Source organism: Balaenoptera ricei, chromosome 2 (assembly GCF_028023285.1).
Source record: "Balaenoptera ricei isolate mBalRic1 chromosome 2, mBalRic1.hap2, whole genome shotgun sequence".
NCBI lineage: Eukaryota > Metazoa > Chordata > Mammalia > Artiodactyla > Balaenopteridae > Balaenoptera > Balaenoptera ricei.
This window is the reverse complement of record NC_082640.1, coordinates 49792772-49818313: the sequence shown is the minus strand read 5'-3', so window position 1 is coordinate 49818313 and position 25542 is coordinate 49792772. Positions and strand designations below refer to the sequence as shown.

The window sequence follows — 25542 nt, the reverse complement described above, 5'->3', positions numbered from 1 at the left end:
GTAGCAGCATTCAGTACCAGCCCTCTGGAATCAATAAGCTATTACCCCTTCAGGAGGTTCCCAATGGAAAGGGCAAACTGACCACTGTGTAGGTACCCTTCTCTTCTTTGGATCTCTATAACTGGAAGGATCGATCCAAGGGTTTAAGGGAAGACCCCGAGGGAGTCCTTAATTTAGTTCGGGGAATACTGCACACTCATTTGAGTGGATACCCAAACCCTCCTAAACATCTTATCGTCTGGGGAAGAAAAGGTACTGATTATAATTAATGCAAGGGAGGAAGCTGCTAAGACCAATCAAAATAACGCGGGGCATGCGGTATACCAGCCTGGAGTCCAGGCTGTTCCCGACACGGACCCTGGGTGGGGCCATCTAGAGGAAAATGGTCAGCAGCATCTCACACATTTCAGGAATTTGATTCTGAAGGGCATTCAATCAGCGGGGAAGAAACTCATAAATTGGAGTAGGTTCAAGGAGTCATCCAAGGACTGAAGGAAAATCCCTCAGCCTTCCTTTAGCACCTAAGGGAGTGTCTCCGAGTGTATACAAACATAAACCTGGTGTCATTGGAAGGGCAGGCCATTATTAAGTACCATCTTATTTCCCAGAGTGCCCCAGACATTAGGAGAAAATTACAAAAGTTGGAGAGAGGGCCCACCACACCTACTTCCCGGCTGGTGGAATCAGCATTTCGGGTGTTTAACAACCGGGATCTGGAGGCCGATACAAAGGAAAATAAACGAGCAGAACAAACTGCCAGTTCTCTGGCTTTAGCAATTCAGGGTTAATCGACCTCCAAGGGATGACACCCACCCCCCGCCCCCCCCCCCCCCACACACACAAGGGACCCTGTAACATCAATGAGTCGCCTGGGATTTCGAAGACCATGCCCACAGTGGAGAGAAGGGCTTAAAGACAATCAGTGTGCTAACTGCATAGAGGAGGGCCACTGGAAAGGGGAATGCCCCAAATGTCTCAGAAGGAGACTAAGTGGGCCACCATGTCCTGGCCCACCCTCATTGGTCACACACATAAAAGAAGAGGACTGAAGGGGCCCAGGGGCTCCTAGGAGCACCCCGGAAATTACCCCCAAGAAGCCTTGGCTGACCCTGACTACAGGTGGCAAAAAGGCTGACTTTTTAGTCAACACAGGGGCCACTTACTGGGTCCTGAACACCCAACAAGGCAAAATGACCAAAGATAAATATAAGATAATGGGAGTGAAAGAGAAGCCGCAGGAAGGCAATATTATAGAGCATCTTGAGTGCGATTTGGAAGGAAAAAAGTTATCTCACTCTTTCCTGTATGTCCCGGAATGCCTAATTCCTCTAATAGGAAGAGATTTAGTATATAAATTGGGAGCTACATTTTATCTCAGAGACACAAAACTTAACATCAAAATACCTAAGACTCCCTTCCATTCCATAGTGCTCATGCTACCACCCTCTGCCAAGAATAATGGCTCAATTAACCTTGAGGGGATTAATCCCTCAGTATGGGCCCACGACACTGTGGGCAGAGCCAGGAGGGCACCACCAGTCGTGGTCAAGCTGCGACCCGCCTACAATCACCCAAATAAAAAACAATACCTTGTGAAAATGACTCTACTACCCAAAGCAATCTACAGATTCAATGCAATCCCTATCAAACTACCACTGGCATTTTTCACAGAACTAGAACAAAAAATTTCACAATTTGTATGGAAACACAAAAGACCCCGAATAGCCAAAGCAATCTTGAGAACGAAAAATGGAGCTGGGGGAATCAGGCTCCCTGACTTCAGACTATACTACAAAGCTTCAGTAATCAAGACAGTTTGGTACTGGCACAAAAACAGAAATATAGATCAATGGAACAGGATAGAAAGCCCAGAGATAAACCCACACACATATGGTCACCTTATCTTTGATAAAGGAGGCAAGCATATACAGTGGAGAAAAGACAGCCTCTTCAATAAGTGGTGCTGGGAAAATTGGACAGGTACATGTAAAAGTATGAAATTAGAACACTCCCTGACACCATGCACAAAAATAAACTCCAAATGGATTAAAGACCTAAGTGTAAGGCCAGACACTATCAAACTCTTAGAGGAAAACATAGGCAGAACACTCTATGACATACATCACAGCAAGATTCTTTTTGACCCAGCTCCCAGAGAAATGGAAATAAGAACACAAATAAACAAATGGGACCTAATGAAACTTAAAAGCTTTTGCACAGCAAAGGAAACCATAAACAAGACCAAAAGACAACCCTTAGAATGGGAGAAAATAGTTGCAAATGAAGCAACTGACAAAGGATTAATCTCCAAGATTTACAAGCAGCTCATGCAGCTCAATAACAAAAAAACGAACAACCCAATCCAAAAATGGGCAGAAGACCTAAATAGACATTTCTCCAAAGAAGATATACAGATGGCCTACAGACACATGAAAGGATGCTCAACATCATTAATCATTAGAGAAATGCAAATCAAAACTACAATGAGATATCATCTCACACCGGTCAGAATGGCCATCATCAAAAAATCTAGAAACAATAAATGCTGGAGAGGGTGTGGAGGAAAGGGAACACTCTTGCACTGTTGGTGGGAATGTAAATTGATACAGCCACTATGGAGAACAGTATGGAGGTTCCTTAAAAAACTACAAATAGAACTACCATACGACCCAGCAATCCCACTACTGGGCATATACCCTGAGAAAACCATAGGTCAAAAAGTGTCATGTACCACAATGTTCATTGCAGCTCTATTTACAATAGCCAGGACCTGGAAGCAACCTAAATGTCCATCGACAGACGAATGGATAAAGAAGATGTGGCACATATATACAATGGAATATTACTCAGCCATAAAAAGAAATGAAATGGAGGTATTTGTAATGAGGTGGATGGAGTTAGAGTCTGTCATACAGAGTGAAGTAAGTCAGAAAGAGAAAAACAAATACAGTATGCTAACACATATATATGGAATCTAAGGAAAAAAAAAAAAAGGCCATGAAGAACCTAGTGGCAAGACGGGAATAAAGACACAGACCTACTAGAGAATGGACTTGAGGATATGGGGAGGGGGTGGGGTGAGATGTGACAGGGTAAGAGAGTGTCATGGACATATATACACTACCAAATGTAAAATAGATAGCTAGTGGGAAGCAGCCGCATAGCACAGGGAGATCAGCTCGGTGCTTTGTGACCACCTAGAGGGGTGGGATGGGGAGGGTGGGAGGGAGGGAGATGCAAGAGGGAAGAGAAATGGGAACATATTGTATATGTATAACTGATTCACTTTGTTATAAAGCAGAAGCTAACACACTATTGTAAGGCAATTATACTTCAATAAAGATGTTCAAAAAAAAAAAAAAAAAAAACAATACCAATTAAGCAAAGAAGCCCTAGCGGGCATTAAATAGAGAGTCTACTCAAACAAGGGCTTCTTAGACCCTGCCATTTTCCTTGCAAAACTCCTAATCTGCCAGTAAAAAAAAAAAAACAAAAACAAGAGATACTGGCTAGTTCAGGACCTCCAAGCTGTAAATGAAGCTATGGAGGAAATTCACCCAGCGGTGCCAAATCCCTACACCTTACTCTCTACCCTAAACTGCGAAAGGATTTGGTATTCAGTGTTAGATTTAAAAGACACCTTCTTTTGTGTGCCCTTAGCCCTGTAATCTCAGTACATTTTTGCATTTGAATGGCAGGTGGCAGCATGAAAAAACAACATTTTTGCTGGATGGTTCTGCTCCAGGGATTTAAAAACTCTCCCACCCTTTTTGGAAAGGTTTTAGCTGAGGCTCTTAGTGACCTTGAGTTAGAACAAGGGACTAGGACTTCCCTGGTGGCACAGTGGTTAAGAATCTGCCTGCCAACGCAAGGGACACCAGTTCAAGCCCTGGTCCAGGAAGATCCCACATGCCGCAGAGCAAGTGAGCCCGCATGCCACAACTACTGAGCCCGTGCACCTAGAGCCCATGCTCCACAACAAGAGAAGCCACCGCAATGAGCAGCCCGCGCACCGCAACGAAGAGTAGCCCCTGCTCGCCACAACTAGAGAAAGCCCACACGCAGCAACAAAGACCCACTGCAGCCAAAAATAAAATATAAATTAATTAATTAATTAAAAAAAAAAGAACAGGGTACTATACTTCAATATGTGTATGACATTCTAATCGCCACCCCACCAAAGAGCTTTTCGACCATAACACAGTTAATGCCTTAAATCATCTGGCCGAGAGAGGATATAAAGTTTCAAAGGAAAAAGCCCAAATCTCCCTCCAGCAGGTAGAACACTTAGGGTTTAATAATAGAAAAGGGGCACAGAGCACTGTCTAAGGAGAGGAAAGAACATATTTGCCAGATGGCACCCCTAGGACGAGAAAACAGCTCCAGGGTTTCCTGGGAATGCCTGAGTTCTGCCACATACGGATCCCCAATTCTGCCTTAATTGCTAAGCTCTCGTATGAACAATTTAAAAGGAAGGACCTTGACCATTTTGAGCAGACCCCCAATTGTGACTGGGCATTCCTAGAACTCAAAAACCATCTCATGAGAATCCCCGTGTTACCTTTACCCTACCTGAGTCTCCCTTTCCATCTACATGTACATGAGAGAGGAGAAACTGCCCTGGGCTTGCTTAAACAAAAACTTGGACCTCTGACTCAGGTTGTAGCCTGTTTTTCTAAACAATTGGACCAAACTGCTAAAGGAGGGCCCCCATGTTTACAGGCTGTAGCTGCTACTTCTCAGCTTCTCAAAGAAGCTAACAAATTAACTTTTGGACAGCCTCTGACCATCTGGACCCCACACCACCTCGTAAAGTTAAGGGGGGCAGACTGGTTATCCTCTGGTCAAACCCTCCAAGTCCAAGCCATGCTTCTAGACAACCTGTCTGTGACTCTGAGGCGCTGTAATGGCCTTAACCCTGCCTCCTTGCTACCTCAGACAGGTCCAAAATTAACTCATGATTGTGAGGAAGTTATGGAACAGGTTTATTCCAGCAGGGCTGACTTAAAGAGCTCCCCTAGAGAGAAGGCAGGATTGGAATGGTTCACTGATGGGAGTTGCTTTATGAAAGATGGAAAACAAAAGGCAGGCTACACAGTGGTTTCTGTCACTGAAGTGGTGGAAGCTAAAAGCCTTGCCCTCTGGCTGCTCTGCTCAGAGGGCTGAGTTAATTGCCCTAATCAGAGCACTAGAACTGGGGAAAGGGAAAGTTGTCAATATCTACACTGACTCTAAATATGCTTATTCAATCCTACACACCCATGGGGCCATCTGGAAGGAGAGGGGAATGCTGACCTCAGGGAATAAACAGGTTAAAAATGGGGGGGGGGGGTGAATTATGAGGCTGCTGGAGGCTATACCCCTGCCAAAGAGTATAGCCTGTATTCACTGTAGAGGCCATCAAAAGGGAGAAGCAGAAATAATAAGAGGAAATAACAGAGCAGATATGGTAGCTCAACAAGTAGCAGAGGGTGGGGACAGACTTCAAACGTCACTCCTACTGGTACTCCCAGATCCTAATTCTTACACTCCCATATACACCCCAGAAGAAAGAGAAAAGCCTTTGAGATGGGGCTATTTTAAAAGCCCAGAGGGGCTTCCCTGGTGGCACAGTGGTTGAGAATCTGCCTGCCAATGCAGGGGACACAGGTTCGAGCCCTGGTCTGGGAAGATCCCACATGCCGCGGAGCAACTAGGCCCATGAGCCACAACTACTGAGCCTGCGCGTCTGGAGCCTGTGCTCCGCAACAAGAGAGGCCGCGATAGTGAGAGGCCCGCGCACCGCGATGAAGAGTGGCCCCCACTTGCCACAACTAGAGAAAGCCTTCGCACAGAAATGAAGACCCAAAACAGCCAAAAATAAATAAATAAACAAATGTAAAAGCCCAGAATATCAGGAATGGATGGTTAACGATCATGGGCAGCTGTTCCTCCCATCAGCTACTGCACTCCAAGCCATCCGGGAAGCTCACCAGAGCACACGTTATGGGCAGGAGGCCCTGTGTCAATGGCTCACCAAATCCATGACTACTCCCAACTTCTGAAGTCTCCTTAAACAGGTGGTTGAAGCTTGCCCTGTCTCCAGAATAACCCCAACACTTACCGCCCACCAAGGTCAAGGGAGTGACCCCCACCCAGTATAGAGGCACACATCCAGGTCAAGACTGGCAAACTGATTTTACAGTAATGCCCCGGGCACAAGGAAATTTTTAGATTTTTGACTGACACGTCTGGCTGGATGGAGACATTCCCGACCCAAACCAAGACTACCTCGGAGATCGCTAAGGCCCTGCTCAAAAAAATAATCCCTCAGTTTGGGCTCCCTAAATCCATTCAAAGTGACAGTGGGCCCACCTTTGTTTCTCAAATTACTAAGGAAGTCTCTAGAGCCCTAGGAATTAAATGGAGTTTACACTCTTCTTGGAGACCACGATCTTTAGGAAAAGTAAAAAAACAAATGAAACTCTCAAAAGAAATTTAGCCAAACTATGTCAAGAGACTCATCAACCTTGGATCTCCCTTCGCCCCACAGCACTTTTGAGAATGCAATTAGCCCCTAAAGGAAAGCTCAGGTTAAGTCCATAAGAGATCATGTACAGGAGGCCCATTCCTGAAGGACCCGGCTACAAAGCCAACCTTAGGGATATGGACCAAATGAAATATGCCTTACAGAGAGGGGAAATAATCAAAGCTTTACACGCCTAAGGGAATCAGGAATTGCCTTCCCCTTCTGACATGGTTTTACATTCTTTGTACCCTGGGGATTGGGTTTATTTGAAAACCTGGAAGGCTGGAAATCCACAAGACCAGTTAGACCCCAAGTGGACAGGACCTTATCTTGTTATCTTGACCAATCATTCAGCCTGACAATTGCAGGGCATAACTCCGTGGGCCCACCATACCAGAGTGAAGACGGCACCTACACCTGAGGAAGAAGTTACTGAGCCACGCACTCAATACACCTGTGAACCTGTCACAGACCTTAAGTTACTTTTGAAAAGGACTAACTTACCAATAGATAAGTAATGTGGTGGACAGGCTTATTAGTTGGTCTTGTCATTACTATTGCCTTACTTGGCTTCTGCTGTTCTGCCAAACCCCTCCCTCTGGCAAACACCTCCTCTGTCCATGCTGGACATATGGGATATTAACATTGGAAGCAGGATGAGTGGCCATTATTGTCTATTCTTTCTTCTCTGCTCTATCTATCTCTTACAACCATCCACACAGAATGGGAATTTAATGCAATAGTAAATTTCTCGAGAATTATAGCCTGTGGACAAAATCTATCCCAGTGCTGGATCTGTCACCCCCACTCTCCAAGTGACACCTACGGATTAAAGGTATTACATTTTACCCCTAAGAATGATAACCTCACTCTCACCTTGGCTAAACCTACCCCTCTTGAAGTTCATATCCCATCCCTAACGCAGCTTCCCTGCTTGGATTCCCTCTAACGAATACAAAGCACTCACTCTAAAGTGCTCTGATTGTCTTGCTGCCACTGCCCACATTAAACGCCCCTACCAAAGGGAGGAACTTGCAATAACACCTTAGGGCTGCTCTGGACTCTGATCAATGCTTCTTCCATTATCCCACAATTTAAGTACCCCGGGATTGACTCCTGTGGAAATCTCACCTGTTGGTGCCCTCTGAACCAACTTGATGAATACACACAGGGACCAGAAGGGAGATGTACTTATTGGAGAGGGAAAATGCCAGTTGTCTGGCATTTAGTATATGGCCCTCCCAAGGCCTGGGGAAAAGCCACTAGTCAAGAATCCCTCGGGGCTTCCCTGGTGGCGCAGTGGTTGAGAATCTGCCTGCCAATGCAGGAGACACGGGTTCGAGCCCTGGTCTGGGAGGATCCCACATGCCGCGGAGCAACTGGGCCCGTGAGCCACAACTACTGAGCCTGCGCGTCTGGAGCCTGTGCTCCGCAACAAGAGAGGCCGCGATAATAAGAGGCCCGTGCGCCGCGATGAAGAGTGGCCCCCGCTTGCCGCAACTAGAGAAAAGCCCTCGCACAGAAACGAAGACCCAACACAGCCATAAATAAATAAATAAATAAATAAAAAATTTAAAAAAAAAAAAAAAAAAGAATCCCTCAGTAAGCCCCGCTATGCAGGTGGGCCTCTCTCCCCACACTGCAAGGGCACCCCGTCTTGGGCTAGCCACTTATGGAGGTGGTTCAACTCCCCAGAACATAAGCTCCCCCTGGGTACCTGTTCCTTTGTGGCCCAAGAATAAACCAACTGCCCCATCAGACCAACCCCAACTCCGCCTTCCCTTCCCTGGAGCGGGCTCTAGCCCTTCCTTGTTTAGATAATGCCCAGCTGGGGGAACATTGCACGCTAGGCCAGCTAAATTCTCGGAACCTAGGTATAACCATTCATAATATCACCCTGCCCTGAGATAAAAGAGCAATAGGATCGCTATTGATCATTCTGGCAGGAATAGGGACTGCTCCAGACTAGCAGCTCCCTGGGGAGGCTTCGCATACCATGAAATCACTCTACAAAATCTCACCCAGGCCTAATTGCTACTATCCTGCTTATCTTTGGGCCTTGCCTCCTTAACTGCCTTGTCAACTTCCTTAGTAAACAGCTTGAAGCCATCAAACTTTAGATGATACTAACACAAGGGTACAAGCAAGTGGGACTGCAGCTTGGCGACAATCAGACTTATTTTAGGCTAGTCAGGAACAGTTCTGCTCCTCTAATCCAGGGAAAAATTATGCTCAGGTTCAGCAGGAAGCAGTTCAGAAGTCAGACCTTTGCCCTTCAACGCCCCTCAAGAATGAGGAGGAATAACAAGGAAAGGGGGATTTTATTGCCAGAGCTTCTCCAGGTCTTTGCTCAAAACCTGCCAACCCCCACCTTTAGCAGGAGTTAACATAAATCTTTAAGTTAAAGGATCCAGAGATAAGAAAGAAAGCTACAAACAAACAGACAAAAACAGGTGGTACTAGCTGGGACCAAGATGGCCAGGAACCTGACCTCCAACAGACCCTGAGTCTCCTTATATGTTGATTTTACTAAACCAGCTTAACATGCTTAATAAGACACACCTACTGGTGTCCAGGACCAGCGATTAAGGACCATAAAAAGGATAAAAAGGGGGTGGCACCTCACTCCCTCAAAAAAGCCACGCCCCTTCCCAGGCAGACTAATGCATATGCCTCCCCATCATTAGCCTCACTCCACCTCCCTTTGTCTTTATCTTTAAAATTAAATCCCTCTCACCAGGTAGGTGAGAAGTTGATCTGTAAACTTAGTTCCCACTTCTCCATTCTTCGGCCACTGAATAAAGCTCGAACCCAAAGGGAAAAAGAACAGAGGCCAGGCTAGGACCTGAGCAGGGTTCATAGGACTTAATTTGGTAACAATTTGTTCATTCATTCTTTGCAGGGAGGAGTAACTATCTCCTAGGGGGTCAGAGTCTGGAGAAAAAAAGGTAAATTAATCTTCATCTGGGCTAAACCAGAAGTTAATTCACAACTTTGCCAGCAATAAATAAAAATAAAACATCCACAAGATGTTAGTGGCTCTCAACATCCCCATCCCATCCCTCCTCCTCTGCCAGCCACCAGGCCGGTGAGTGGGAGGGGGCCTCGGAACCAGCCCTGGGCGTGAGTGAGCAATGGGCCAGTGTGCAGGGTGACTCTGGGCTGTTCCCTGCCGCCAAGCACCCAGCTGGATGGCACAGGATGGCACATCCCAGGAGAAAGGCTGGTCAGAGGCCACTTCAGCCCTTCCTCCTCCCCTACGTGCCCAGGAACAAAACGCACCTGCCTGCGTCTCGGGAAAAGGCCACCTCCACGCCCTCGACCACCGCGCTCCTGCTGACTGCCTTCATGCTGACTCCCGAAGCGATCACTTCTGGGCCATCCGGAAGGCACACGCCGCACTCAGGGTGGAAGCCCCGGATGTCGGCGTCCCCGTAGCCCCAGTTCTTGCCGCACTGTTCCAGAAAGATGGCCTTGGCGGCGGGGTCCATGCCCACATGCACAACGAGCTGTGTGAACACACGTGGCGGCAGGAGATTAGGGAAACTGAGGTCTGCTCTCCCCCCAGACCACACAGAGGGAGAGCTCCGGGGTGCAAGACACCTCAACATCCCAAATGTGCCAGCATCACCCCCATCCCCTGCCTGCTTCCCCTGATGAATGTGCTGGAACGAAAAACAGCTGGATAGAAACCCATGTGGCATCTAATTTAAATACTTTTATATTTTAAAATATTCTTACAGGGTAGTATATTCCTTTTTTCCCTGGGGGATCCAGCTGGTATCTAAGCGTGTCCCAGGAGAAGCTTAGCCTTTCTGTGGAGGTTTCCATCTCTTTTATGAAACTCCTTAATAAAGGAAGTTAGTAACAGTCTAATAAAATAGTTAGAATTTTTTGAGCCAATTATTTTTCCTCTTTGAAAAAATAGCTGATTGTTTTATCAAAATATTTGGGGTGTTATCTTAATGGTTTGGTGGTCTATGGTTTATTAATATTATCTGGTCATCGTATTTGGGGGATATTTGTACCAGCTTCCTATACAGTAACTGTTGTGGTAAGATAGGCTGGGAGTGATGAAGATGGGCCTCCCCAGGTGGGCCACTCTCCCATCTCCCAGTGGGGCTGCTCTCAAACTGCTCTCCTAGGTCCAAGAGGTCCTTGCCTCTCAGCCCACCTCACAACCCACCTGCCCTGCAAGGGTCTGGCTGGGACCTAACCCAAGGGCCTCTCTGTTAGGTGGAAACTACCTTTGGGTCCCGGCTGGGAATAAAGCTTCCATTTCTTTTCCTCCTTCTCTCTCTCCAGAGTCTTATTCCAAGATCTACTCTGTCTTTCATCTTAAACTTTTACAAATAGACCCTTATGAAATCATCTGGGCCCTTACTGGTGGGATGCGGGGGCAGGGTACACTTCAGCCATCAACCCTAGAAACAGTGTCCTGAGGTTCACAGGTTCTGGGTTTCCACCACATAATCAGCCCCCTGTCCCCCAGCCCAACTGCCTCCCCAGCTTTCATTTACTTGCGGTTGAAGGTCCTCCCAGATTCTGGTGACCCTCTGCTTCACCTCTCTGTAATCCACTGGCAGTTGAAGAATCTGCAGCTCCACCTCCATGTCACTCCCCAGACCCAGCTTGGAGAGTTCCTGCAGAAAGAAACAGGTGGACTCATCTTGCCTTATGGAGGGCCAAGGGGAGTTCCTGAAAAGCCAACATCGGGGTCATCCAGTCCATTCTCAGGGCCTTCTGTGGGCCTGGACCCTGCCCTCAAGGAGTGGCGAGGGGTCAACAGGGGGGCCGTGGTTCCTGCCCCACACACAAGGCCCCACATAGCTGCTTCTGTCAAGGTGCACGTACCCCAGAGGCATGCCTGACCCAGTCTGCAGGTTAGGACATAGTTCACAGAGGGGATGCAGGGGAGTTCTAGGGGACAGATGGGGGTGAGCCAGATGAAGAAGCTGGAGAAGAGTGTGCCAGGCAGAGGGAGCTGCAGAGGCACAGGGAGCTTAGAACAGGAATTTATCATCTCACAGTCTTGCAGGACAGAAGTCCAAAATCACGGTGTCAGCAGGGTCATCCTCCCTCTGAACCTGGTAGGAGAAGGATCCTACCTTGCCTCTTCCAGCTTCTGGTAGCCCCCCATAGTCCTTGGCTTGTGGCAGCATAACTGCAGTCTTCACATCACCTCCCCTTTGTGCATGCTTGTTTTTGTGTCCAGATTCCCCGCTTTATAAGAACACTTCACCCATTACACTCTATAAGGCGGTGCTTTCCAGAAGGCTGATGGCATTACTCTTGCCGAAGTAGAAAGTGCAGGGAAGCCAAACTGTAGTTCTCTGTGGCCTTTATAGAGCTATAGGTGTGGAATGGAGTGCATTTGACATTGGACTTGACACCTCTGTGTATTTTACATATCTGAAAGACGATGCCCAGGAGACTGAAAGGCCCTGCTTCTGCTTATCAGCTGTTTCCTTTCAAGCCTCTAATCTGATGCTCAAACAGCCTTGACTAGAGGCTGACATTAGAATCCCTCCACTGTTGGATTCTAGTGGAACTCCTGGTCTAGGGCTGCACTCCACAACCAGCCACCTTGACATTTCAGTGCAGGAAACAGGAATAGGCACTCTAGGTAGAATAAATACAGATGTCACACATTGCCTCACATCAGCTCAGGTCATGTTTTGCCATCAAATAGGTTAAGGAAAACTTTTAATATTTAGAAATCTTTGGATGTCAGAATTGCAGATAAGGGATCGTGGACCAGTATAAACTTGAACTTGTTCAAGTATTACCATGGAATTATTCTCCAGTATCTTCCTGGCATATTTTCTCTCCCTAACTAGAATGTCTCCCTCTTCCTCTTTCCCTCCCAGTTGTCCCTACAGAGAGAGCTGGCAGCTTGGGAGATCTGCCCTGTCACCAGCTCTAGGGACTCTGCTAAGGGGCAGCCAGCCTCCCCTGGAAAGAGGTGACCACTGTCGCCCACACTGTGGGACTGGAAGTCCTGGGGCCTGCTGATTCCCCTAGAGTACTTTCAGCAAGGGGAGGAACAATTGGAGCCAATAGACATCAGCCACTGAGGACAGAGGGCAGACAGGAGGGTAACCGCACCTCCACTGGCTGCAGGCCTCCCAGGGCCTTGGCCAAGCTGCCTGGATGGCTATGGGAAGTCTGCAGCCATCCTGAGGTCACCAGTATGTGTGGTAAGCTGTACTGGTATTGGGAGGGGGAGCTATGGACTGAAAATATGCCCTCCCCCACCAAATTCATATGTTGAAACCCTAACCCCCAATGTGATGGTATTTGGAGTTGAAGTCTTTGGGAGGTAATTAGGTTTAGATGAGGTCATGAGGGTGGGGCCCCCATGATGGGATTAGGGCCCTTATAAGAAGAGGAACAGACCAGAGCCCTTCTATCTCTGCAATGTGAGGGAGGACATAACCAGAAGGCAGTCATCTGCAAGCCAGAAAGAAAGTTCTCACCAGGAACCAAATCTGTAGGCACCTTGATCTTGGACTTCCAGCCTCCAGAACTGTGAGAAATACATGTGTGTTGTTTAAGCCACTCAGCCTATGGTATTTTGTTATAGCAGCCCAAGCTGACTAATACAGGTGAGCTTCCAGTTGGTAATGAGATGAGGCCTGGTTGAGTTTCAGATACATGCCAGTTCATCCATCCAACTCATTATAACTCTTGAAGGTGACACAGCCAACCTGGGACTGAAGTCAGAATCTGATTTGGGATATTGAGGAACTCCTTCCAACCTGCAATCATGGAAAGAGTCTCCAGGCACTGACTTATGTGGACACTCTGCTCCCTCAAGCATGTGTTCTCCCGCTCTCTCTCTCTCTCTGTCTCACAGACACACACTTGGTGTCCTGGGCCATCTACACTGTGACCCATGGCAGACAATAGCATTTTACAAAAAACAGGCGAAGCTGGTGGTCATCAGCAGCCTAAGCCTGGAATGAGGAGGGAACAGGGCAGAAGGGGGCACATGCAAAGCGAGACCCCGACTATAGTGCTGCAGGGAAAGGCATGGGCTTTGGAGTCAGAAAGACGAAGGTTTGAGATCTGGCTCTGCCACCTTTCACTGGGCAAACTTGGGCATGTTATTTAGGCTTGGTGCATCTCAGTTTTCTCATCTGTGAAATGGGCATAATTAAAAGCCAGAGGGGTTTTCACAAATGTTAAATGATTCACAAAAAGTGCCCAGCACAGCATCTGGCACAATCGGGACTTTATATGAGGGATCGATGCTTATAATTAATCCATATTAATTTGAAAAAGTCGTGCAAGAGGGATTTATTGAAAGTGATATTTATTAGAATTTGATGAGCTTGGGCCTGTCAGAAGCAGTGAGTAGAACATTCTGCATAAGCAGTCGGCAGGCCACTGGCTGCCACCACCCTTTCTGCCAAGGAGGGTTGGTTGTTTTAGCAAAGAGAGTATCCGTTCTGTGCAGACCAGAGAGAGCCAGGGGTTTGTGCTTTTCAGACTGGCACACTTTCTCAGCTAGAACTGCAGAGTGTTTTGTGCTCAAGGGGGCAGGGACAAAGCCTGGTATAACCGTCACCAAAGTGGAATTCAGGGTACTGTTCTAGCCACAGGAACCACCAGGCTCTGCAGGGAGCTGAGTGCCCATGCCAGGCCCATAATCCCACAAAAAGCCTGAACCCCACCAGTCACAAAGGTCCTCAGGAATCAGAGAGTCCCGCCTTCTGCCTTTCTCCCACTTCTTCTTGCCTCCATGTCATCCGAGATCTGGTCACCAGGAACACATGGCAGTTTAACAAAGGGAACCGAAAGAAGGAGAAAAGACACCAGTTGCTCTCTGAATTGTTTTTAAAATCCACCGAGACTGTGGCACCAACTGGTGTTGCAAAGCGGTTGCTGTTTTTCCAAAATCTGATTCTTCCCTTATCAAATGAGAGTCTGGGGCTAGTACCAGGAAACAGGAAAGCATTTCTTCACTCAGGCATTCAAGAAAAACTCCCCGAGTACGTGCAATGCAGTCCTCTGCCAGGGCTTGGCGTGTCCTGGAGGGTCACATTCTCAGAGGAGACGCAGACCAGGAACGGGACGTGATCACAAGAGTCCTGGTTCCGGTTCCAAGGGCTGTGTTTGGCCCCCGCCAGCTGCGGAAGCCTGAAGGTGAGGACCCCCGACTAGGGCATTAGGAAGGGGCCCAGACCCCGCTTTTTCCTCTCCCTACTGTGTGGGTTTGGGAAAATTATTAAAACTTGCTGAGCCTCAGTTTCTTGATCTGCAAAACATAGTAATAACAGGACCTCCCTCGCAAGGGTTGCTGTGAAGGTTAAGCAAGACTGTACACATGGAGTTGCAGCCTAAGAGGGCTGCACAGAGGGGGCTCTGACTGGGGCTTGGAGGATTAAAAGACTGTTCGAGGGAAAGGAATAGCGGGAGCTTGGAGGTATGTGCAAACACCCACCCTCCCTCCCTCCCTTCCTCCCTCCCTCTCTCCCTCCTTCCCTCTTCCTTCCATTCTTCTCTCGTTCACTTATCCATCAGTCATCAGATGTGGACTAGGCACTCCTGCGTGCAGCCTCTGTGCTGGGCTCTGGCTGAGGGTCTTGGTGTGCCTGTGTGTGCATGTCCGGGGGCTGACCATGGAAGAGGAAATGACAGCTAGTTCTTCTTGACCTGCGGGGCTGGAAGGGACCTGGGAACCATCGGGTGCTGAGACCCAGGCCTGGGCTCCCTCCGACCTCATCAGGCTGGAGGTGCTCTGGGGAGAGAGAAACTAAGGCCAGAGCTGGGGAGGGGCTCACCAGGCACAGGAAGAAGCCCATAGAGGTGACAGGAGGCCTAGCATACTAAGTATAGGACAGTCACCGGTGGAGCATAATGTAGCCATTCGAAATGATTTTACAAAGAATTTATTGACATAGGAATACCCATGAAAAGAAGTAAGTTTAAAAATCAGGATCTCAGACTGTTTCCTGCAGCCATTTATGGAAATGTAAACATACTGAAAATGGTCATTCCTTAAGGGGAGAATTAGGCGAGATTCCTATTTCTTTCTATACTCGTCATAACATTTTCACAATGGAATATTTTTGTATGTAATATTTTTCTGGTTCTAAAAGCTTAACAAAGAGTCCAGTAATCAGACTAGCTGCCCCTGGAGCATCCTCGCTGTGTGCAGGCACTACACCCAGCACCCTACCCCAGTCCCCCGATGATGTCACCATTTTACAGATGACAAAACCGAGGATAAGTTTAAAAGAAGGGAGGAGTTCCAGGGAGTAGTCACAAAGGAGATGTTACCACAACATTGGGGTCAACTGTTTAGGGCTTGGGATAGTTCCCAGGTCACTCTCCTTTCCTTAACAAAGCCAAGTTCTGTTCTCTATATGTGACGACTGTCCCAGACTGCACCCAATATCTTTTGGTTATTCCTCCAAACTAGTGGGTCTCTTGCCTGAAAAATCCAGTATGAAAAACAGTGACCCCGTAATTCCTAATCCTCTAACTAGAGCAGTTGTCTCCAAATAGTTTTGATTGTATGCCCCTATTGATAAAAGATTTTAGTGTGCACACACGCGTGTGTGCATGCACGTGCACACACACAATCATTAGCTGATGTCTTCATGTCTAAGGCATGATACACACTGCATGTGGGCTTCACTGTTAATAAGTGGATGTATATCTATATTTTCGGTGGTTTTCTTAATTCTTCCCTTTTTTTGGCCAATTTCTTATCAGATTGTTCTTGTTTTTACATCAAAATGCGTCTGGGAGAGAACTCAGATGAGGTTAGGAAAAGGGTCACTTGGCTGTTTTCACATGTTTGTTCAGGTTTGCACCATGTTATCTTATATCTGTGGGGTTTTTGAAGATCATTTTTGTAAGGATTCCGTGATCATAATTTGAGGCTTAGTTTAATTAAAACTGGATAATATAATTCTGAAACCCATTAACTGGGCTGAAATACTCTGTAATAAAATAAAAATGATTCAAAGACGGAGGGCCTATCACCATGGTGTCCCTTGCTCCAAGGGTGACACGTTCCCTCTTCCCTCAGGAAACCAAGCCTGTCCAGGGACCTGCAGATGTACAAAGCCAGGTCAGCTTTGGTCCAGCTATGAAATTTAGTTTTATAGACTAAAAACATAGAGATTCACACCCATTAGGATGGCCACTATAAAAAAAAAAAAAAAGGTAGCAAGTGTTGGCAAAGATGTGGAGAAACTGCAACCCTTGTGCACTGTTGGTGGGAATGTAAAATGGTGCAGCTGCTGTGGAAAACAGTACGGACACTCCTCAAAATATTAAAAATAGAATCATCATGTGATCTAGCAATCCTATGTCTGGGTACATATCCAAAAGAATTGAAAGCAAGAGCTCAAAGAGATATTTGTACATTCATGTTCATTGCAACATTATTCACAATAGCCAAGAGATGGAAGCAACCCAAATGTCCATTGATGGATGAATAAACAAAATGTGATCTATACAATCAATGAAATATTATTCAGCCTTAAAAGGAAGAAAATTCTGGCACATGCTACAATATAGATGAGCCTGGAAGACATTCTATGCTAAGTGAAATAAGCCAGTCACAAAAAGACAAATACTGTATGATTCCACCTATATGACGGATCTAAAGTGGTCAAACTCATAGAGACAGAAAGTAGAATAACAGTCATCAGGGGTTTGGGGGAGGGGGAAATGGGGAGTTGTTGTTCAACAGATACAGAGTTTTAGTTTTGCAAGATGAAAAGTTCTGAATATCCACTGCACAACAACGTGAATATACTTAACACTACTGAAATGTACACCTAAAAATGGTTGAGATGGTAAATTTTATGTGTTTTTAATCACAATTTTTTTAAAAAAACCATAGAAATGGAAATCCTGATATTTTCATCCTGTCCTCCAACGGATCAACTTGCAAACCCCATTTTGGAAATGATTTTGGATCCTCAAGAAGGTGCTGATGTAGGAAGTATTGGAGGACAAGGGGTGGGTGGGCCTGCACACCTCTCACCTCTGCTTAGGAGGTTGGGCAGGAAAGGGTTAACCCAGCAGGCTGTGGCTGCTCAAACTCTGCACATTTCCAAGAAACACCTGTCTTCAGGACTGGCCCTTGGCTGGCTCCTGGGAGAAAGAGCTCTGAGCCCTTGGCATGTTCTGCTTGTATGCCTGTGGCCTTGGGTCACATTGTGCTAGTTTTTATTAGAGTTTATGCCAACTGTGTGATTTATGGTGGATGCCTGTTTTTGCTCTGGAGTTTGAGTAGCTGAGGTCAGGCAGGCAGGCACTGCATACCTATGTGACTGACTCCAATAAAAACCCTGGACACCAAAGCTCCGATAAGCTTCCCACGTTGACAACACTTCACACCTGCTGTCACATGGCATTGCTGGGAGAGTTACATGTATCCATGCAACTCCACTGGGAGAGGACACTTGGAAGCTCGTACCTGGTCTCTCCTGGTCTTTGCTCCATGCACCTTTCCCTTTGGTGATTTCAATATGGATCCTTTCGCTGTAGTACACTGCAACCGTGAGTATAACAGCTTTTCTGAGTCCTGATTCAGGTGAATCTTGGAGCCTGAGGGTGGTCTTGGAAACCCCCTGACACAGAGGTATCTCAATGGCTCTTGAATCCTGGCCTCTCCTTAAGAATCATTTCTTCTTTATTTTCTCCTACTAGCTTTTTTTCCAAGCAGAAAAGAAGGCAATTTTCTCTGTTTTAATTCATTCATTCATTCATTTTTTTTCAACATTTTTCAAGTCCTTCCTTTGTCCAAGCACTGTGCTGCCCTGTTCCTACCATGGGTGGGAAATGCCTGTGGAAAGTAAACGTCCTCAGAGCAGGGAGAGGGCGGGCAGGAGAGATGGTACTACTAGGGTCAACCTGGAGGTCACAACTCATTGTAGGAGTCAGGAGAACAGGCTTGGAGTCTCGTGGGTGCAGTTCAATTCCAGATTTGCCCCTTGCACACCACCTCAGGCATTTGACTTTGGGAAAATGACTTAGACTTTAAGAGCCTCGATGTCTCATCTGTAAAACTGAGAGCCCTTGCAGTGGCTCTCCATGGTGATACTGTCCCCACAGAGGGTGTTTGAACATATGTGGAGTGCTCTTAGTGTTTAAGGGAAAGCTACTGACAGTGCCTCAGAGGCTGAGATGCTAAATATCCTTCAATGCACATTTCACTTTATCCCACACTCTACACACGATAGTCTCAGAATAACAATACTAACTACACTTTTAACAATATGATGACTCAAAAGTTTGAGATATTTTTGTTTTCTATTTGGTTTTTTGTCCTTAAAGTAAATTGCTGGGTTTCAAAACTACTCATCATAGTTCCTCTCTGTGTGGTTGTGTCACTAACTGGACACACTGTTAGGCTCATTAACTCAATTTACTCATAATTTCTATGGATTCCTTTTTAAAAAATTAATGTTGCTTTATTAGTATGTAAAATATGCTACATGGGGCTTCCCTGGTGGCGCAGTGGTTGAGAATCCGCCTGCCAATGCAGGGGACACGGGTTCGAGCCCTGGTCTGGGAAGATCCCACATGCCACGGAGCAACTAAGCCCGTGTGCCACAACTACTGAGCCTGCGCGTCTGGAGCCTGTGCTCCGCAACAGGAGAGGCCGCGATAGCAAGAGGCCCGCGCACCGCGATGAAGAGTGGCCCCCGCTTGCCACAACTGGAGAAAGCCCTCGCACAGAAACGAAGACCCAACACAGCCATAAATAAAATAAATTTAAAAAAATTAAAAAAAAAAAAATTATTAAAAAAAAAAAAAAAAATGCTACATGGTTCCATAGTTAAATCTACAGAACAAGCTTTACTCGAAGAAGTCTAGTTCCTTTGTTTTTCCCCTCCATAAGAAACTATTTTTTAGTTTTATGATTTATCCTTCATTTTTAATTTTCATAAACAAATATGTGACATATATTTAGGCACCCCTCCCTTCTTATATATACTTTCCCGATCTTTGTGCAGCTGTCTTTCCTTATTTTTGCCAGTGTACCTTTGGGAGAGCTTCTAGAAATTTTCTGGATTGCTGGAGCAGCATATATATTATCTTGCTGGGATTGCCAAATTCCTCTCCATTGGGGCTGTACCACATTGCATTCCCTCCAGCAAAGTATGACAGTGCCCATCAGCCTCACAGCCTTGCACACTAGTTGTCAAACTTTTGGATTTTTGCCAATCTGATCTTAGCATGGCTTTAATTTGCTTTCCTCTTATGAGCAAGTTTGGACATATTTTCACATGGGTAAGAGTCATTTGCATTCCTTTCTCTATAAAGTGACTCTCCATATCTTAGGCCTACTTTTCTTTAGGGTCAGTCACCTTTTTTTCTTTCCTACTTACAGAAGCTCTTTATATGTCAGGGATACTGCCTTTCAACTTAGAAGTTTATCAGCTGTATTTGCCCTGCGAGGACTGGACAGGACTGAGTGGGGAAGAGAAAGGATGGAAAGGAATCATCCGTCTAGCTATGGAATAGCAATAGGGAGTCTGCCATGTCCAGAGACCTGGCTAGAAAGGAAGGTAGGTAGAGATTGCCACTGGAATTTGCTTTTCAGAGGGACACGGTTGGATGTTATTCATCTCTGAATTGATCTCCAGTGGTTTGTGTCCCAAGAATAACACTACACTTTCATTGTCTGTCAACAGTGCCCTCAGCTCCAGTGGGTCCCCGTCTGGGAGCCTGGGCAGATTCAGGCTTCTGCTTGTGGCTCCCAGACCTATGGAGGCCCCAGGCAGCCAGGAGCAGAAGCTTAACCAGAACAGCTACCTGATCCATAACAAGCAAAATCAAGGGTGTTGGAGGGGAGGTACCGTTTAGGCTATAAGATCAGCAGTTCATGCTCTTGATAGGGGCTGGGTAGCTGAGGAGTGCAGAGTCATTAGTCACATGATCTTTCTTGCAAGGGAGACGTTTTACAAAATAAAGTGTTCTCGGGCTTCCCTGGTGGCGCAGTGGTTGAGAGTCTGCCTGCTAATGCAGGGGACACGGGTTCGAGCCCTGGTCTGGGAGGATCCCACATGCCGCAGAGGAACTGGGCCCGTGAGCCACAACTACTGAGCCTGCGCGTCTGGAGCCTGTGCCCCGCAACGGGAGGGGCTGCAATAGTGAGAGGCCCGCGCACCGCGATGAAGAGTGGCCCCCGCTTGCCGCAACTAGAGAAAGCCCTCGCATGAAACGAAGACCCAACACAGCTAAAAATAAATAAATAAATTTAAAAAAATAAAATTAAAAAAAATAATAAAATAAAAAAATAAAGTGTTCTCTGAGTGTCAATCCCTCCAGACTTTACGAGCCATAGAGGACCTCAACCTCAGGTCTGTTCAGCTTACCCTGTCTCTGCAACTGGGTGGAAATGCACCCTCATCCATTCAGCACATCTGATTTTTTCCCAGTGAACTACAGATGGAACAATTAACCAAAATTATCTCAGCCCAAAAGAACATTCCTCCTGCTGGTCTGGTTTCTAATTACCCAGAGGCATGTAGTCAAAGGAACTTGGGTCTGGAAAGTCGAGGTACAAGCCTTTCACATCCAATTTCCTCTCCGCCTCTTCTAGCTCTGATACCCGTGGTCCTGTGATGCTACCCATGGCCTTTACAGCGGCTACTCCCTCCGCCTGGACCACTTGCCAGGGAGGCTGCTCCTGGTCACTCAGGTCCCAGTCAAAATGTCACATCCTCAGAGAGGCCTTCCTGGCCCACATCTGCTAGAGGAGTTCCCAAGTCACCATCCAACACATCACTGTGCCCTATAATCTTCGTGGCCCATAGGACTTGCTGACATTCTCTTGCTCAGTTTTTCGTTTCTTGTCAGTTTTGCCACCACGGAGGACCAGCACCACCGGAGTGGTGTGCTCCAGATGTTGTGGAATGACATGGAATGATCTGTCCCACAAATCCTGCACGACTGCATTCTTCACTGGGATTCCAGGATTATCCCAAACAAAACATAATAATAACTCTGTCTACTTAGACTTCCGGAATTTTATCAAACTTTCCAATCACCTAGATTTGAATATTTGACTGACAAAAAAAGTGCCTTGTGGGGCACGTACTAAATAGAGAAGCAGGAGTCTTTGTTGTCCAAATGAGGGAGTGGGGTGTTTAATTTCATTTTCAGTTTATTTTTCAAAATCGAATGTGGGAGATATTTTTGCCTGTGCGTTATATTGGTCATTAATTCTAGTCAAGCCAGACCACTTGATTGACATCTGTAAAAATCTTGGGAAAAAAAGTTCAAATATACAGATGCAATATATTATTATTAAGGTTATTTTCAGTTCCTAAAAAAAAGTGAACAGTCAGGAAATTCAAAGGAATTGAGTTAATGATACCTCTCCACTCCTTTCAATGACCTTTGTCTTGATTTAAGGGTGCTGGTTTAATAGGATTTATATTAACACTGTGGTACTAATCAAACTGGCAAAGGTTTTAGAAACCATAACACCCTAGTGCTGGGGTGTGTAATAAAGCACCATGTACTCTCATTCACTGCTACTGCAAAGGGGAATTGGTATAACCCTTCAGAAGGGTAATATTAGCTCATGTGGTAACATATCTCCAAGATGGTGTTACCAAACCGAACTTGGCAGTTTGGTACTGACACGAGGTTGTAGTGAAGAGAAGTACAGCATTTACTGCAGGGCCAAGCAAGGAGAATGGGCAGCTCATGCTCAAAAGATCCGAACTTGGACTTCCCTTGTGGTGCAATGGTTAAGAATCGGCCTGCCAATGCAGGGGACACAGGTTTCAGCCCAGGAATATCCCACATGCCACGGAGCAACTAGGCCTGTGTGCCACAACTACTGAGCCTGCGCTCTAGAGCCCATGAGTCGCAACTACTGAGCCCTCATGCCACAACTACTGAAGCCCGTGTGCCTAGAGCCCGTGCTCCGCAACAAGAGAAGCCACCGCAACTAGAGAAAGCCCACACGCAGCAACGAAGACCCAATGCAGCCAACAATAAAATAAAATAAAATAAACAAAGAGAGAAGCCACCACAATGAGAAGCCCGCACACTGCAACAAACAGTAGCCCCCACTTGCCACAACTAGAGAAAGCCCGCGCGCAGCAACAGAGACCCAACATAGCCAAAAATAAATAAATAAATTTATTTTTAAAAAAATAAACAAAATCTTTATATAATTCCTTCAAAAAAAAAAACAAGACCCGAACTCCCTGATGGCTTTCAGGGAAGGATTTTTAAAGGCAACATTTGGGGTGAGGGGTGCAGGGGGCATGAATTTCTTCTGATTGCTTGGTGGTGAGGTAACAGGGTGGTGTTTCAGGAATCTTAATTATTAACTTTCTGGTTCCAGCCAGTCTGGGTCTACGGGCTTGTGGTCAGTGTGTAGTCACCATCCTCCACCTGGGTGGGGAGTCTTAGTTTCTGCAGAACAGCACAAAGATTTGCGTCAGATTGTTACGTATACCCCTTGAGGAGGAACTAGGACTCTGTGTTATTGCTGAACTATTGCTTAAGCTATTATTAGTTTTTGTGCTTGACTGCTTTTCCTTTGTTTCTGCATTCCCTCACTTTCCTAATTAGTAACTGCTTGAATCTGCTCTTTGGAACTCTGGGAAGGCCTAGTAGATGAAAGCCTTTTTCTACAAATAAGAAACACGGAACATGGGGAGGCTTTTGTACTGGAGAGGGCCCAGCAGGGTCCTACTCGATTTCAGTGGCTTCAGTTATGGAATGAATGTTTGTGTCCCCCCAAAATTCATATGTTGAAGCTCTTATTCCCAGCGTGATAGTATTTAGAGATAGGGCCTTTGAGAGATAATTAGGTCTAGATAAGGTCATGAAGTTGGGGCCACCACAATGGGATTAGCATCCTTATAAGGGCATGATGAGACTAGAACTCTGTCTGCATGCTGCATACACACACCAAGGAAAGATTCTGTGAGGTCATAACCAGGAAGTGGGCCCTCATGAAGAACCCAACCATGTTGGCACCCTGATCTCAGACTTTCAGCCTCCAGAACTGTGAAAAATAGATATTTATTGTTTAAGCCACCAGTCTATGGTATTCTGTTATAGCAGCTGGAGCTAAGACAGTCCCCAGTGGAGCATGCCTCTGGTATTCACAGCCTGGTGTCATCTCCTCCCACAGTGCGCCCAAGCTGGCCTGAACTCATTTTACCACCATAATTCAGCCAGTTCAGGGCCTAAGCCATAAGAGGGCTTAGCAGCTTCTCCCCTAGGCTACCCCGTGGGGAGACCTCCTGTGGCAAAGTCTGCTGTCCTAGCACCCCAGCCAAGCTCCGTGATCCTGTCCCAGCCTCCTTCCTACTACAACCACAAGAGAGACCCAAGCAAGACCAGCAGGAGAGCTGCCCAGCTGAGCCTAGCTGACCCACACAGCCAGGAAGGATAATAAAATGGTGGTTGTTTGACGCCATTAAGTTCTGGGCTGGCTTGATTGCAGCAACAGATACCCAACCCAGAACATGACAGTAAAGATTGAGAGGACATGCACTATACTTGGGGTTCTTTTTAGATGGGGAATTACAATGGGGAAATTTTCTGTGTTTCTTTGTGATCTTTGGAGGTCTTATGTAATTGCTCCTTAGTAACTGGAAAACAGAACAAAGCACATTGTTAAAAGTGAGATGTACGTTTTTTCGCTTCCTCGGGAATGTAGTTTCATTAACAATGATATTCCTTCACGAATGTTAATTGCCCCTGCCAAGTTCTAGGCCTGTGCTGGGTGCTGGAGACAAACTGGAGACCAGGACAGAAAAGAGAGAAGCAACAGATACAGAGAAGAATGTAATGGGGGAGGGAAGGTGGCCAGGTTCAGTGGCAAATGTGTGCAGAAATAAAGATTATGGTGAAATAAGCCAGACACGATGGACAAATATTGTATGATTCCACTTAACATGAGGTTGCTAGAATTGTCAAATCCATAGAGAAAGAAAGTATAATGGTGATTACCAGGGAGGAGGGAATGGGGAGTTAGAGTTTAATGGGTACAGAGTTTCTGTTTGGGATGGTGGAAAGTTCTGGAGATGAATGGTGGTGATGGCTGCACAAGAATGTGAATGTGTTAAATGCCACTGAATTGTATGTTTAAAATGGTTAAGTTATATGTTATGTATATTTTACCACAGTTAAAAAATATGTGTCAATTCCCCATCACTCTTTTCCACCAATATTTTTTAACATGACTAAAAAGTACAGTCTGAAGAAAGACTAAATTCACAGTAAATCACTTAGGTCAGGCTGACATCTCCATCTTTCAGACAGGGTTAATAACTAGGTAGGGATTTTAACAGTCTCCCATTTTCTTTTTTTTAAATTTTATTTATTTTTGGCTGCATTGGGTCTTCGTTGCTGTGCGCGGGCTTTCTCTAGTTGTGGTGAGCAGGGGCTACTCTTTGTTGCAGTGCATGGGCTTCTCATTGTGGTGGCTTCTCTTGCTGTGGAGCATGGGCTCTAGGTGCGTGGGCTTCAGTAGTTGCAGCATGTGTGTTCAGTAGCTGCGGCACACGGGCTCTAGAGCGCAGGCTCAGTAGTTGTGGCGCACGGGCTTAGTTGCTCCACGGCATGTGGGATCTTCCCAGACCAGGGATTGAACCTGTGTCCCCTGCACTGGCAGGCAGATTCTTAACCACTGCGCCACCAGGGAAGTCCCTCCCATTTTCCATATCCAAAAGCCTTCTGGAGTTCTGTGGCATCAAGATCTAGAAGTTGTCTTTCAGATGACAGCAAGGGAATCTGAAAGGTGACAGTGTCTGAGCTTCTCGTCTACTGAAGGAGTCCCAGGATTTGAGAAGTTCTTTTCTTCTAAAGAGAAGAATTTTGGATGGCAATTATTTCCACAAAAATTCTGTATTGCAAATCCAGAACAATCTAAATGTGGTTATTTCACCAGGAACTAGGGAAGAGGCAGGGACAGTGGTGAGTACAGACTTTTCCGGTGGCCAGGGTCTGAGGATATGAGCTGTTTGGAAGAGGGTATGGTCTTGGAAAGGGAAGCTTGTGATTAAATGGTATTTATTTGA

General features: G+C 46.2%; 1 protein-coding gene across 4 annotated transcripts in view; it reads right to left on the bottom strand.

Annotated features, from left to right (window-relative positions):
* PGPEP1L (pyroglutamyl-peptidase I like) overlaps positions 1-25542 on the bottom strand; it is a 66655-nt gene that overhangs the window by 19247 nt on the left and 21866 nt on the right. For 2 of the 4 annotated variants that reach the window (XM_059912586.1, XM_059912585.1), the window contains exons 3-4: positions 11029-11151; positions 9791-10017 (exon numbers count right to left, since the gene is read on the bottom strand). In XM_059912586.1, coding sequence (XP_059768569.1) covers positions 9791-10017; positions 11029-11151 — 350 coding nt within the window. The remainder of the gene's footprint in view (positions 1-9790; positions 10018-11028; positions 11152-25542) is intronic. The other 2 variants (XM_059912584.1, XM_059912587.1) reach the window with 1 other exon arrangement.